The following is a 12,887-nucleotide window of genomic DNA, read 5'->3' as shown; positions in this document are numbered from 1 at the left end:
ATTTAAACACTCATAAATTCCCTACTGTCAAAAACATTTCCCCAAGATGTTTGTGAGCATTCATATTTGGGTTGTATTTGTGATTTTGGAAGGTTTTTTTTTCTCCTTTAATACAAAGGTGTCCAAACTACTGCCAAAGAGCTGACGGCGGCCCATGGTGCTTTTAGCAAATTCTACAAATCAAATAAAAATATGGCATGCATTAAACATGGAACTTAGGCTTGATTATTTTTTTACTTCTTAGTTCTGACACTGGGCAATGCCAATGTGTTTATTTTTTAAACAAATATTTTGACGGAAGAAATGGGTTTGTCCCTGCATTCTCTGTAAGGAGCTTGCAATGCAAACCCCGAGGGGCATTATTCATGTTTTTTATCCCTCAATATATGAAATGTATTAATCAAATCAAAGCATTGGTCTTCTCTTTGGTAAATAAAACACCTTATGAAGGCATTTTTAATGAGCGGAGTCCTCAGTTCAAAACAAAAAGTACGCCGCCTGGTAGAATTGTAAAGCAGCTGATGGGGTTAAATATTGTCTTAAATGAGCATGTTTAACTTGATCTGCATGAAAAAAATTGCTTCTGGTAAAACATTAATTCTTTCTTCATCACTAAGTGGTTCAAGGTCTCCCTCTCTCACCTGATGGTCTTTGGTGGTTTGATGGTTTTCGGTGTATTGCCAGGTGATGCAAGCAGGCTGAGACTCTTTAGGAGGCACAGCGTCCACTATAATCACCTTCTCATGAGTGTGAACCATCCCACAATCCCGAGCGACAGATATTGCCGTCAACATGTTGTCACCTAACAGACAGTAAGTGAAGAACTATGTAACATTAAGACACATAAGTGATGAATCAGATACACTGACATCTTACCTGTGACCATTAGAGTGCGAATGTTGGCTTTTTGTAGTTCACATAAAACCCCGGCAGTTTCCACTTTTATTTTGTTCTGTAAGACGATCAAACCGAGGAACTCCATATTGGTTTCTATCAGGTCCCTGGATAAAAAAATGTAATGATAGAATGCAATTGAAAGTAGCATAAAGCCATAAGAAAAAACATTTAATTTTTACTGGAATCATATTAACTCCTACTATAAATGTTCAAACTCACTGGAAAGGTTTCACATATTGAGAGAAAACACTTTCCTTATATTCAGTGTTGCGAGTTCTGTTTAATGTAATGTAACAACAAAAGATTAGCAGCTTCAATTTGGCAGTGAGCAATACAACATTAAAAACATTCATTAAGCATTAAACTATACAATCTGTGTTTTCCTAACGAGCAGCAGCATCAAAAAATACAGTAGCCTTCACAGTGGCGGATTTAGCAACTTTGGGGCCCTAGGTAAACAAAGGCATGGGCCCTCGACATGCATAAGTCTTCGTTCTTGTAAAATCTTATTTGTCGAAAAAAAGTCATACTTTAACTTGATGGAAAACCTACAAAAAATGACTGTTTAGCATTGTTTTGTATAGAAATATCCAGGCGGATGTCTAAATGGTAGCCAAATTACATCAGAGCTAAGGAATGCTAAGTTTGGTACATGTTCAATAAAAAATGGCAATTTACTTAAAGAATTTTTTTTCCTTTTAGGATTTTCTTTTCTTTTATAGTCATGTACCAACAAAAACCTCTCAAAATTTGGCATCTAATATGTATTTGATAATAAATTTGCATAACAGTTATTATAAAATATGTGTTAAAATAAGACAGTTTCAACAAATGATTTTTTGGTGTTTACCAAAATAAACAAAATAATAAAAAATATGTCATTATTTCCAAAAAATATTTACATTTTATTAACATTTGATCATTTAAAGTTGACTTTTATGGCACTATAACACAACCAAGTTTTATGTAATATTTTGCACTTTTAATGAATGTCTTTACACCTTCTGGTGTTCACAGGGCCCCTAATAGTCTGGGGCCTCAAGCAACTGCCTACCTTTACCTGATGGTAAAGTCCGCCTCTGAGCCGCCAACCACTTCTCATGCAAACAATTTGTTTGTTATGTAGTTCATAATGTTGTTGCTTAGTCGTGTGTGTACACTTAGTATGTATGTTTGAACTCCTTCTTTGCTCATTCTGAATCAATCCATCCATCAGTCAATCCATGGAGTCATATTATCTCTTGGATATTCTGACCAACTGATGATTGTTTCTTATGTCACCAGTTGTGACATAATTTTGATAAAGTAATGACATTCATAATCATGATTCTGTGCATCGACCTACTGTATGTCCAGAAATTGACCTGTTTGGGTCAACCTTCTCTTATAAAAAGCAGGTGCATTTTGGTTAGAGAAAAAGTTATTTAAACTTGTAAAGGACAAAATCAAGCAGGGATCAAATTAAGCATACACTGTACAATTTTCACCCGACTCTCATGTTGCAGTACACCTTCTGGATGCATTGTTTATGATAGTTTAGGTCTTCTGTGGGTTATCTGCTGAAATGTTTGGTTCTACAGTAGCAGCTCAGTAGATATTTTTACATAAAGGCATTTGGTCTGCTTTTTCCTGTTATCAAAAGAATGCAGTCCTTCAGACATCAAAATCATCATAACAGAAACTATAACAAACTGCAGAATAGTTTAACGGATTTGTTGGTGCTATGGGGTATAATGTGTCTGTATGTAGCTGTGTGTCCTGTGGATTGTGTTATCTGTGGAGGGAGCGGTACCTGCTGAGGCTCTGGACTTTGTGCCAGGAAAGTTTGGACTCCAGCTGTCGATGTGCCAGAGCGATGACCCTGAAGCCCTGGCGGGTGTAGGTCTCCAATGTGTCTGTGAAACTCTGAGGGACTGAACACAACCACAGAGACGAGTCAGTCTGGCCTTTTTATTAATGTAATGTTCTTATTATTATGTAACATTCAGACCTGTGTGCTGTTTGCAGAGGCTGGCAACAACCTCTGGGGCTCCTTTTAAATAAGCATCCATGTGTTTCTCCCCCAACCTCCGCACCACCACACTCATCCTCTGCAGGGCAGAGGAGAAGGGGAACTGACGTACGATGCCGATCTCAGAGGACTGGGGAACAAAACATGCACATTTTTTACATGTACATGTTCAAAAGCAACTCATTACACTTTAGCTCAAAAGCACAGCTTGTGTTTAAAAAGAAATGTAGTTGAACACTTTCTCTCTGGGTAGACCACTGCAACTTTTTACCATATTTGGCCAGTAAGAACCAGAAGCTGGTTAGGTAAGTGTGACAAACACGCAATAAATAAGAAATTAGGAAAGGGGCAAATACTTTTTCACGGTACTGTAAATGCTTAACTAAAGACTCCACTTTCAGCATTCAGGGTCCTGCCCTTAAGGGACATTTTCCTATGCTAATTAGAAACAACAAGTTTCCAATCACAGGCACTAACAACTTATCAGTTTAGAAAAGCTTAAAAAAAAAGAAAAAGAAACTCACCGATAATCCAGGCAGCTCCTGTACAAAAACAGAAGGATTTGAGGACATTAAAATTATAAAATAAGGTGTTATTTTTTTCTAGATGGTAATAAAATAAGTATCAGTTAATTAAGACTGATCAGATGAGAGTCACTGTACCATGTTTTGGGTCAGAGGGTTGTTCTGATTGGTTTCAGGGGAAAAATGTTTTGGAGGTCTAACAACTGTGGGCATGATGGGATTGTGGAGAGCAGTCTCCTCCTCTGTTGGCTCTTCTAGGATCTAAACAAAATACAATACTGTGAAAAAGACATAACTCTAAGCCTTGTGTGACATAAAAAGCCTGAGCTGCCTCATGTTAATGCTACAGTATCCATGGTACCAGACTATAACTGATGTAGCCAAGAAGAATCTTTTTCTGCCAAGGAGACGAGCCTGCTGCTGCATAATTCATGAACAGACCGGTATCTCTGCTCACTGTGGTGCCAGCGATAGAGCAAACATCAGAAATCTTCACTTACCCAGCCTGTAGCGCTGAACATTTTAAGGTCCAGAGGGTCTCCAGACAGCTCACCCTCAATGTTGGTTAGTGAGTGACAGGAGGCCATGCAGGCCACAAACGCAGAGTTTACCAGAGTTTCTTTAGCTGCGTCTGACTCTGGAGAAGCAAAGCTGAAACAGAGAGGGAGGGTCTCACTCAGTAAATGGCAATTGTGAAAGAAAATTACATGGAATAATGATAACACGTTAAGGGGTTCAAGCTGGATTCAATATGAAGTTGAGGATACTGTAAAAAGCTTCTCCAAAAAAAAGAATCTTCCCATGGCCGACGATAACTGCTCCACAGAAACGTGTAATGCTTTGTGTCCTCTGCAGAGAAGAAAGCCAGGTTGGTAGACAGTAGCTATGTGATCTGTTTACATTTTCTTAAAGGGTATATATTATGCAAAATCACTTTTTCAGCCTTTTCTAACAAAAATATCTGCCCCTGGCCTGTCAACACTCCCCTCGGATACCCCTTCCCCAACCCCCTTTTTCTCCAGCTTTCAGAAAATGTGTGCTGAAAGAAGCCAAGTTCCAACTCCCCACATGAGGTCATGAGGGGAGTTAGCACTGCCCCCAGGTTTGGTTGGCCCATCTGGCTTGGGAGAAAGTTCTACCCTCCTCTCCTGATCCTCCTCTCAGCTAGGATCAGGAGAGCCACATCCATTAATCCACATCCATTTCCTGAGAGGGGTTGTCAGACAGCTCAGTAACAATTAAAGATTAAAGATTGATTACTTCACAAAGCAAACTGAAGGTTGTCTCATATCAAAGGTGGTTAAAAACACACCATCCATTCCCTGACTAACAAATGGTCCATCTGTTGCATCCTTCATGGGCCAAAATATTCCAAGATTAATTTTGCAGTAATTCAAACAGACTGGTACACTTTAAAGTGGCAGAGCAATGCTATTTCAAATTTAACTTACATGTTAGCTACCAATGCAAATGGTACAGAGAGGGGCATCAATACCTCAAATAATCTTTCAAATAAGTTTAGAGGTATGAAACTAGTAATCTGTCTGTTGAGATTGCTCAGTAACACAGATAGTGCTTAGGAATGAAATGATCAAGGTGAGAACAGCTGGTGATATAAGTCAGGACCAGACTGTCCTATTTCAGATTGGCCTTAGTGGTGTACACGTGCTATGCTGGGTCCTTTGAAGGGGACTAGACACAAAGTAAATTCTTTATTAAAATGCACTGCCTTGCTATGAGACTGACTCTCTTCATTGTTCTTGCTAGAGAAGATACACCTTACCATAGAGTTCCCACAGTTACTGCAGCACTGTCATACTGTAAAGTATGATTAAAAAGTGTAATCAAACTATATGTTGTGTGGGCCAGTATAAACATTTAACTCTATATGAGTGTAAAACTGCAACTTTTTCTGTGTATTTCAGTTTATTATAGATGTGTGACTTTACCTCAGCAACTTTGCTGGAGATCTATTGTCTTGTTGTTCTTGCCAATAAGAAAAGATCATATTTTCCTGTACAACTCCTCTGTAGCTACCCAGTCTTCAGTACTTAAAGTAAACTCTAAATGACATACTTTTTACTTTTACTTGAGTATATTTATAGACCAGTAATTTAACATTTAATTAAGTACATTTTAACCAGAGTAACTTTAATTTTGCTTGAGTACAATAGCCATGTACTTTTCCCACCTCTGTGAGTGACACTGTTCTCTCCCTCCCTGACTCCCTGATCTCCTTCCTCTCTCTGGTTTTGTCTGCAATCAGAGTGGATGTTGGGTATATAGAGGAGTATGTAGAGCATGAGAGACAGACACACATGTTGGGCAAGGAAGCTTGGCTAGCTTGCGATTTGTGGTTCGTATGTTACTGGTCTCTTTTGTGGTCGAGCCTAGATTTTGAGTTAAATCCTTGATTGAGCTAAGTTATTTAAAGAGGCTGTATGTAAGTAGGTTTGTAAACACATCATGTTTTACTGCCAATTAAATTTAAAGGTGGTTTCACTGTGCATTTCAGCTCTGTAAAAAAGCTCTGCCATCATTACACCTTTAGACAATCTTCTTGATTCCATGATAGCGTGATATTCCGTGACCCCATCTGTCATTTCACATTGTGTTACTGTCTTGGGGGACTGTGACAGAGCAGGGCACAGCAGGAGCTCCACAAACACACAAAAGGGCTTTCCTCAAACTGCTCCCCCCAACATAACCCCCTCTACAGCCATTTGTGCTCTCCTGGAGGGTCCGTCATGATGAGTGCCATCCAAAATCTTTAAGTGCAGAGCGGGAGTGGGTAGTTTTAACGTTGCATCAGCAAGTCTGCGTCTACACTGGCTTACTGAGCAGGTGTAACACCTTTCATTGTTCATCATGGGAGACATGCCAAAGAAAAATGTGCAGCTATGATCATTATCTAATCTTCAAATCTTAAAAATGGTTTATGTGAAGGTTTTTTACGTTCACCAGGACTTAAATTAATTATCTTAGACATCAGATCAGGCTGCACGGCGGCGCAGAAGTTGTTGTCTCACAGCAAAAAGGTTCCTGGTTCGCTTCCCGGTCAGGGCCTGTCTGTGCAGACTTTGCATATTCTCCTCGTGCATGGGTGGGTTCTCTCCGGGTACTCTGGCTTCCTCCCATCACCAAAGACATGCTCATTAGGTTAATAGGTGACTCTAAATTTGCCGTAGGTGTGAACATTAGCGCGCCTGGTTGTCTGTCTCTCTATCTGTCTGCCCTGTGAATGACTGGTGACCAGCCCAGGGTGTACCCCGCCTCTTTCCCAATGACAGCTGAGATAGGCTTCAGCCCCCCCACGACCCCCAATGGGATAAGCAGTATAAAAAATGGATTGATGGATAACATCAAATCAAAATTATGAAAAAAAAAAAAAACAAAACACTAAATACATTGTTTTTCTCTAATATTATGGAGTAATATTAATGTCTAATGTTATTCATGTAGACAACATATTATTATAGTGATGTAAATATTATGCTACATAAAGTTCCAGTTTCTGTGTCAGAGAGGGGAGTTCATCCCAATCCCTCAAGTTTAGCCAAGGGAGCTTAATCTGTGACGTCAGACAGAGTTCACTCAATACGGGAGTGGGAGTGATGAGAAGTAGCGAATAGTTTGGGAAAAGCCCACAGTCTAATCAGTACATACACCCATCTGTTAATACCTCAGAAGCAGGGAATCACTTCATCCCCCTAATACACCTCAGTGATGTTGATAATGATGCAAAAACATCACAGGGGTGCAAATATCACACCTTCAAACTGTGAATCAGCCTTAAGTTTCTAGACTGCTATAATTGCAGTATTCCCATGCTTTCTGTTGTTATTCTCTTGTTCCTGTACTGTTATTCACCAAAACATCCAACAATGAGTTATAACTTTGTAACATTATGCAACAAATGTATTTTTCCTGGAGGAAACATTTGCAAATTATGCAACTGTAACCTGATTTCTCACTACTTTAGCATGCACGTAAAGTGTTATATTACTAACAAAAACAAGTCCTCAGATCTCCAAGTTTAACAAAAAGCTGTCTGTTTTGTGACTTCTCTCCTGGAACTGAAGCGTTTTGCTTTGTTTTGTTTGGTAAAGACCACAATACAAATTTTAAAAAGCTTTCTTACCTGTCACCTTCCGCTCTCTGAATGCCCCAAAGATCCAAACCATCTTCAGTCAGCGTACCAGTCTGAACAAAAACAAAACATATTAACACTGCACCAAAACCAGGCTTTACTGACTATAAATCAGAGAAGGATATTAACTAAATAACACCTACAATTTCGGGTATATGCTCACACACAAAACACTAAAATCATTATTTGACTGTTTGAAACTCTTTTATATCCAAGTCCTTTCTTAGAAGTTCAAAAGTATAACTAAAAAATAAAAATAAGCTTCTTCAAAGATGTTGTGAAACCAACAATATTTGTATACTACTATACAGCAAACTGCAATTTCAAAAGAATTTCAACAAAAATTTAAGTGACAGCAAAAATAACCACAATAGAGTGATTTCAGCCATCCCTATTATTACAAACACATCCAATTTTAGACCAAAACTAATTACCAATCGCTATATTGAAGGTTTTTCACAGTTTTACCTTAGATTTAGAGAAGGGTGTCTTTTTATTAAATCAGTCCCCTAGCATTCTGTATTTTTAAGCATGACACTTTTACCAACGTCATCAGTGTGCAAAAAAAGACACCATATCAGACACCAGTCATTTTCAGGTTTCATGGTCATAAAACCATGAAATCATATCTAGAATGAAAACATATTCTGAGCAGAAGTGAATCTGAATGCATAACACATTTCCATGCATTCAGATAAAGAAAGTTTCTGTCTAAATCCCGTAATGCTCCAAGAGGTTGTAGCTTTAGAAATGTATTCAGAAAATTCACACTAACAACATCTCATAAGGAAAGAAATGAGAACTGTGGTTCAGAGTACCTTGTCAAAGCAGACCAGATTGAGTTGACCACATATGTTGATCCTTTGAGGACTGATGCAAAAGATGCCGATGCGCTTTAAACGCCGCTGTGCGTACACGATACCTGCTGTCATAGCTGCTGGTAAAGCAGGGGGAACAGTGATGGTGACGATGTCCAGAGATTCAATGATGATGGTTTTAGCTGGAACCTGGAAAAAATAAAAGAAGAAGCATCAACAAATGACACGACGAGAGCAGAGAGTAATTTAATGTAGAAAAACAAAATCATACATTTTACCACTACATCCTCAACATGAAAAGTTTTAACAAGGCCATCTGATTGGACAGGAGGTGTGCCATATAAACTGTACAACACCACCTGTACATTTAACTGCACATATTGCTGAATACTGTGTAATGGTCTTCATCAAGACACCACAAACATTTTATACCTCAAAGAAAAAAGTAAAAAACTACAAAAAAAAACTGTCTGCCTGGTTGGACCACTGTGTAAAAGTAATATCCCACTTATGGCTGTGCATTTTAATTAGTGATCCTCCTCAACCCAGCTTACAACTATACAATCTCTTTTGTAAAAGTTAAAAAAAAAAAAAAAAAAAAAAAAAAATTAAGTTAAGAATTGCAACTTAGGGGTTGACAAGTCTTGAAAAAGATGACTACAGAGGGCAGCAGCAGTGGTACCTTGTTCATGACACTGAGGACGATAGTGTAGATGAAGCCAATCCCTGCCACTCCCACCAGACACAACAGGAAGAGGTACGCATCACGGTACAGCTTAAAGTCTGTGGGTTTAGGGTAGAGGATGGAGCGCACAAGCTGGCCTTTCTCAGTACTGAAGCCTGTGAAAACATTTCATTCACTTAATTTTTCTTTACATACAGACAATATATGCGCTAAAGTAATCTGCTGTCTGACCATTACACCAACAGCGGCTGCTATGACACTGTATTCAAATACATGTACTTTAATATGGAGTTAGCCTCCCTTTGCAGCTGTAACGGTCCTCCACTCTTCTTGGAGGGCTTTTCACAAGGGTCTTCCACTTCGTGGCTGAGTTGCTGTTGTTCCTAAATGCTTCCACTTTCTAAAATCACTTACAGTTGACAATGGAATATTAAGCAGGGATACATTTCATGAACTCTTATTGTAGGTTGCATCCTTTCACAGAAGCGTTTTAAGTCACTGAGCTCTTCAGAACTACCCATGTTGTATCACAAATGTTTGTTAATGGATACTATATGTAACCTGACACGCCAGATGGAAAACTGGAAAAGCTTCAATACTATGCGTTTGGGAAAAGGCAGAGGTCTGATTGAAACACCTATCAACAATTAACAGGTGTGGCTAAGTATTTTTGATATATAGTGTATAAGAAAATGTTTAATCTTGAGTATGATTCTCATTCTGTCTCAGTCTCACCTGTTCTGACCACAACAGCCTTCACCAGTTCACCTGCGTAGTATCGGGTCTGGATAATTCTGGTACCACAGAACAGGGTGTGTCTTTTGTGTTCCTCCATATTGTAGCTGACAGCCGCCTCTTCGCCTGAGCTCGGCAGACTTGTTTTTGTAACCGGCACACTCTCTCCTAAACAAAGAAGAAACAAACACAACTGTAAAAAAAGCAGTAATCTTGTGAATGAATAATGAAAATAATGCAAAGGCAATCCCTCTTTGGTTCCCTTTATAAATAATACATAAACTTCATGTGAAGGAACTCTTATCATTATCAAATTATGAACAGGCTGTTATTTAAAAAAAATAGAAGATAGATTGGTTAATCCATGAGTAATCACATTGTTTTCACATTTTAACTCTGAAATTCAGCCAAACACTCAGTAAACAAATTACAGACATAAGCTGGTAATACAAGTAATACATAAAGCTAAATAGTAAAGATAAAAACTTCATGTAATATGAATCAGTTTTGTCATGTGGTGCTTTGTGTTTGAGAAACAAATCAACTAAGCATTAATTTTTTTTTGTTCCTTAAAAAATAGGGGTAAAATCAAACCCAGGGTCAATTGACTCCCTTTTCCTTAAATGTTCAGAAACAGAAATCCACTTTCTAGAAAATCTTGAGACACAGTCAAAAGTACCAGTGAAAAAGTTCAAGAGTAAACCCATGTATTGTGATTTTGCAAAAATGGCACAAAAATGGCAAATTATCATCAATAGGTGTCAAAGACAGACATAAAGTGCATGCTGCAGAAACACTATTTAACATTTTCCACATCAAAGATATTTATGAGTTGTGTATTTGACTGTTAAGAGAAAGGAGGGATCTTTATTTGATAATAAACTTGTCTTTCACATATACAGCACTATTCTGCACAGAGATAAGATATACTGGTTTGTCTACAGGGGGCGCCAGAAATGCCACAAACTTTACATTACTCTCAGGAGCTTTAAATACAAAGAGGAAGGAGGTAGATGGTTTCCTTACCTGTCAGCATGCTCTCATTCACAATGCAGGTTCCATGGATGAGCACAGCGTCGCAGGGCATTATCATCCCATTGGCAGGAATGATGATGACATCACCAGGGACGAGCTCTGTTGACATGGCCTGTTCTACATCTGCAGAGGGGCAAACATGAAGGAAGTGAGAATGATTTCATACACACGCTCTAGAAGAAATAATGATTGTACTATTAGTTAACTATAATGTTAATCATGAGTACAAAATGAAAGAAGAAAGGCAGTTTCAGCAGAAGGTTAATACACAAAATTACAAAGCACAGCAAGTTAATTGTAGATGTGTATTATGTTCAGAGAGTAAACATGCCTTTATTTCCTCTGCACACTGACACACGGACCACACTGTGCGCTGCAACCATGTCATGCAGCATCACATATTGCTGAAATCAAGAGAAACTGTGTGAAATGTGAAAAATACTATGGAAAATCATACACACGTGGACAAACTGTAAAGCAATTCAAAGCAATTCAATTTCCAGTCCAAGATTAATGATTGTGACATTGCTTATAAAGATGGGAAATAAAATGTATTTACTGTCAGCTAGGCCATGCAATGAAAACACACAAGCATTACTCGGAGATCTATAAATACAGTCAATCGAGAAAAATAAACAATGAAAACTAGGGCTGTCAAATGATTCAATTATTTCATTATGATTAATTATGATGGCAGTAAATGATCTCCTTTATGGTTGCATTTAAACTATTTTTGTTTCACTTTGTTTTTTTGAATGGTCTAAGGGCGGTTGACATCCTGCCTGGATACAGATCTGCTTTTATTTTGAAAGAAAATAAGGAATTTTCATGACATGAATTTAAAAAAGGAACTTCTTATGGATTGAATAAAAGGAAATAAAGGAATAGTAGAAAAGTAAATGAGTGAAAACAACAGGTTCAGATGACTTTTGACTGTCTGTAAATTTTGAAAAGTACAATGCGAGATTTATAAACAGCCCTGGACTTATTATACTGTACATCACTATGGCTGCAGGGAGATGCTGCAGTAGCTTAACCAAAATGTACTGACACCTTGCAAAGGGGACAATAAAGCATTCAATTTGAGATTGAAATAATGTAATGAATCAATGGTGACTTTAATTCATTGCAATTAATGCATTAATGTTGACAACCCTTATCAAAATATGTGTGCAGAGTCTGTGCACAATGTATATGTTCACAAGAATGCAGTGGGGATTTTCTTCTTTTTTTTTTCCTTATAACAAAGTAATTATGAATTTTTTAGGAGTTCTTTTCAAAGTTCAAGAGTGTTACAGTGCCTATAGAAAGGATTTACCCCCTTGGATGTTTTACCCTTATACTGATTTTACAAATCAATCAATGCAAATATAATTTGGCTTTTTGACAAAAAATACAAAAGTACCTCTTTAATGTCAAAGTGAAAACAGTTCTAAAGAAAGTAATGTCAATTACACAAAAATACGTGATGTAAAATAATTGACTGCATAAATATTCACCCGGTTTTAAAGAAATGACCTAATTCAACAGAGGTCCAGCCAATTGGTGCTAGTAGTCTCATGAATTAGTGAAATAAGGTTCACCTGAGTGCAGTGAATGTGTCTCAAGTGATTGTAGTATAAAGACATCTGTGTCTGGAAGGTCCAGTCACTAGTTAATCAGTATTCCTGGCTGCTATTACACCATGAAGACAAAAGAACACTCCAAGCAACTCCTTGAAGAAAACAAGAGTGCAACAAATGGCATGTGGTATGCTCCATGGTCAAATGAAAATCAGTAAAAGGGTAAACTATCCAAGGGGGTGAATACTTTTTAATGGTATTCTATGTCCCATGGTGTCACATTTTTAGGATCTAATGACTCACCTTTTTAACAGTATACAGTGAAGTAGCTATAGATATGGCAGACATAAATACAATGGCAGTAGCATAATAGTAGTAGTCCTCAAAACTCCACAGAATAACACTGAAGAGCTGAAAAATGTAGAAAGGATTCAAGACCTGATGGAACAAAACAGGAAGACAAAATTCAT

At 37.9% G+C, this 12,887-nt stretch overlaps 1 protein-coding gene across 1 annotated transcript in view; it reads right to left on the bottom strand.

Moving 5' to 3' along the window:
• The window catches only part of LOC121520381 (probable cation-transporting ATPase 13A3), a 38,881-nt gene that overhangs the window by 13,911 nt on the left and 12,083 nt on the right, over positions 1–12,887 (bottom strand). The window contains exons 8-21 of the mRNA XM_041803794.1: positions 12,721–12,855; positions 11,187–11,259; positions 10,847–10,978; positions 9,821–9,988; positions 9,083–9,240; positions 8,401–8,589; positions 7,574–7,635; positions 3,933–4,083; positions 3,571–3,693; positions 3,433–3,450; positions 2,888–3,038; positions 2,690–2,810; positions 877–1,001; positions 642–802 (exon numbers count right to left, since the gene is read on the bottom strand). Coding sequence (XP_041659728.1) covers positions 642–802; positions 877–1,001; positions 2,690–2,810; positions 2,888–3,038; positions 3,433–3,450; positions 3,571–3,693; positions 3,933–4,083; positions 7,574–7,635; positions 8,401–8,589; positions 9,083–9,240; positions 9,821–9,988; positions 10,847–10,978; positions 11,187–11,259; positions 12,721–12,855 — 1,767 coding nt within the window. The remainder of the gene's footprint in view (positions 1–641; positions 803–876; positions 1,002–2,689; positions 2,811–2,887; positions 3,039–3,432; positions 3,451–3,570; positions 3,694–3,932; positions 4,084–7,573; positions 7,636–8,400; positions 8,590–9,082; positions 9,241–9,820; positions 9,989–10,846; positions 10,979–11,186; positions 11,260–12,720; positions 12,856–12,887) is intronic.

This window comes from Cheilinus undulatus, linkage group 13 (genome assembly GCF_018320785.1).
Source record: "Cheilinus undulatus linkage group 13, ASM1832078v1, whole genome shotgun sequence".
Classification (NCBI taxonomy): domain Eukaryota; kingdom Metazoa; phylum Chordata; class Actinopteri; order Labriformes; family Labridae; genus Cheilinus; species Cheilinus undulatus.
The sequence above is the reverse complement of the archived record's forward strand: the minus strand, read 5'-3'. Positions and strand labels throughout refer to the sequence as shown.